This window comes from Plectropomus leopardus, unplaced genomic scaffold (genome assembly GCF_008729295.1).
Source record: "Plectropomus leopardus isolate mb unplaced genomic scaffold, YSFRI_Pleo_2.0 unplaced_scaffold7057, whole genome shotgun sequence".
Taxonomy (NCBI): domain Eukaryota; kingdom Metazoa; phylum Chordata; class Actinopteri; order Perciformes; family Serranidae; genus Plectropomus; species Plectropomus leopardus.
In genome coordinates, this window is record NW_024677662.1 from 1 (window position 1) to 1,065 (window position 1,065).

At 44.8% G+C, this 1,065-nt stretch overlaps 1 protein-coding gene across 1 annotated transcript; it reads right to left on the reverse strand.

The window, feature by feature from the left end:
* Positions 1 to 586: 586 nt before the first annotated feature.
* Positions 587 to 1,052, reverse strand: LOC121940002 (E3 ubiquitin/ISG15 ligase TRIM25-like). Its single transcript, XM_042482891.1, has one exon. It carries the CDS (start codon positions 1,046 to 1,048, stop codon positions 587 to 589), a length of 462 nt encoding a protein of 153 aa, XP_042338825.1. The 5' UTR covers positions 1,049 to 1,052.
* Between the last annotated feature and the right edge of the window lie 13 nt (positions 1,053 to 1,065).

Sequence of the window (1,065 nt, forward strand, 5' to 3'; positions counted from 1 at the left end):
AGACTTAAATACAGTTTTTAACCCACTGACCCTTCAATGACCTCTGTGCTGGACTTTGGTTTCGTTACAATTATGGAGACACTGCTGAGTTCTGTAAACTCAAATAAACAGAGCATCTGAGTGAATGTGGTCTGGACTCTGTGGAGGAGAGTCATGGCTTCAGAGATGCTGTAGAAGGACAGAATACCTGCACTGTGATCCAGGTACTCTGAAGGACTGGGGACCTAAGACAGGGGTGTGGACTCCATTGTACAAAAACATGCAACTGTTTTCGTAACATCGTAATGTCCAACATTTGTCATTAAACCCAAATCCACATTCTGTTGAATTTCCTGTTCTGTTGATATTCTTGAATGCGACTGCTACATCAACTCCTCCTCCTCTCCTCTCCACCTCCCAGTAACAACATTCAGTCAGACTCTCTTTACTTAGGACCTGACAACATTTAATGAATCTGTCTGGATAATGATAATGTTTCTGATGTTGACTCATAAATTTTGCTTTTTTGTTGCCCTCAGATAATAACAGACATGTATGTGCTGTGTTTGGATCCAGTGTGATTTCTTTTGCATATTTTTTGCATATTTTAGCATCTTTTCTCCATGAGACGGATCAGCTCGGTGAAGATCTTCTCACTGTCCTCCTTTAACTGAGCTACATCATAACGGTGTTTCTCACAGTAAGAGACGAAACAGTTCAGACAGGACTTGAGAGCTTTCAGTTTTCTCCCAGTGCAGACATCACAGGCCACATCTTGAGGTCCAGCATAGCAGTGATCAGCAGGAGCAGCTCGGAGTCCAGTCTTCTTCAGTTCCTCCACTAAATCTGCCAACATGGTGTTTTTCAGCAGGACAGGCCTCGGTGTGAAGCTCTGCCTGCACTGAGGGCAGCTGTACTTTTTCCTCTCATCCTCTCCATCCCAGAAGCTTTGAATACAGTTCATGCAGTAGCTGTGTCCACAGGGAGTAGCCACCGGATCCTTCAGCAGGTCCAGACAGATGGAACAAGAGAAGGTTTCGCGGTCCAGCTGAACTCCTTTCTGCGCCATTTCACCTCTCAGTGACA

Excerpts from the sequence above, each read along its gene's own strand:
- LOC121940002 (XM_042482891.1), bottom strand. The coding sequence starts at position 1,048 with ATGGCGCAGAAAGGAGTTCAGCTGGACCGCGAAACCTTCTCTTGTTCC.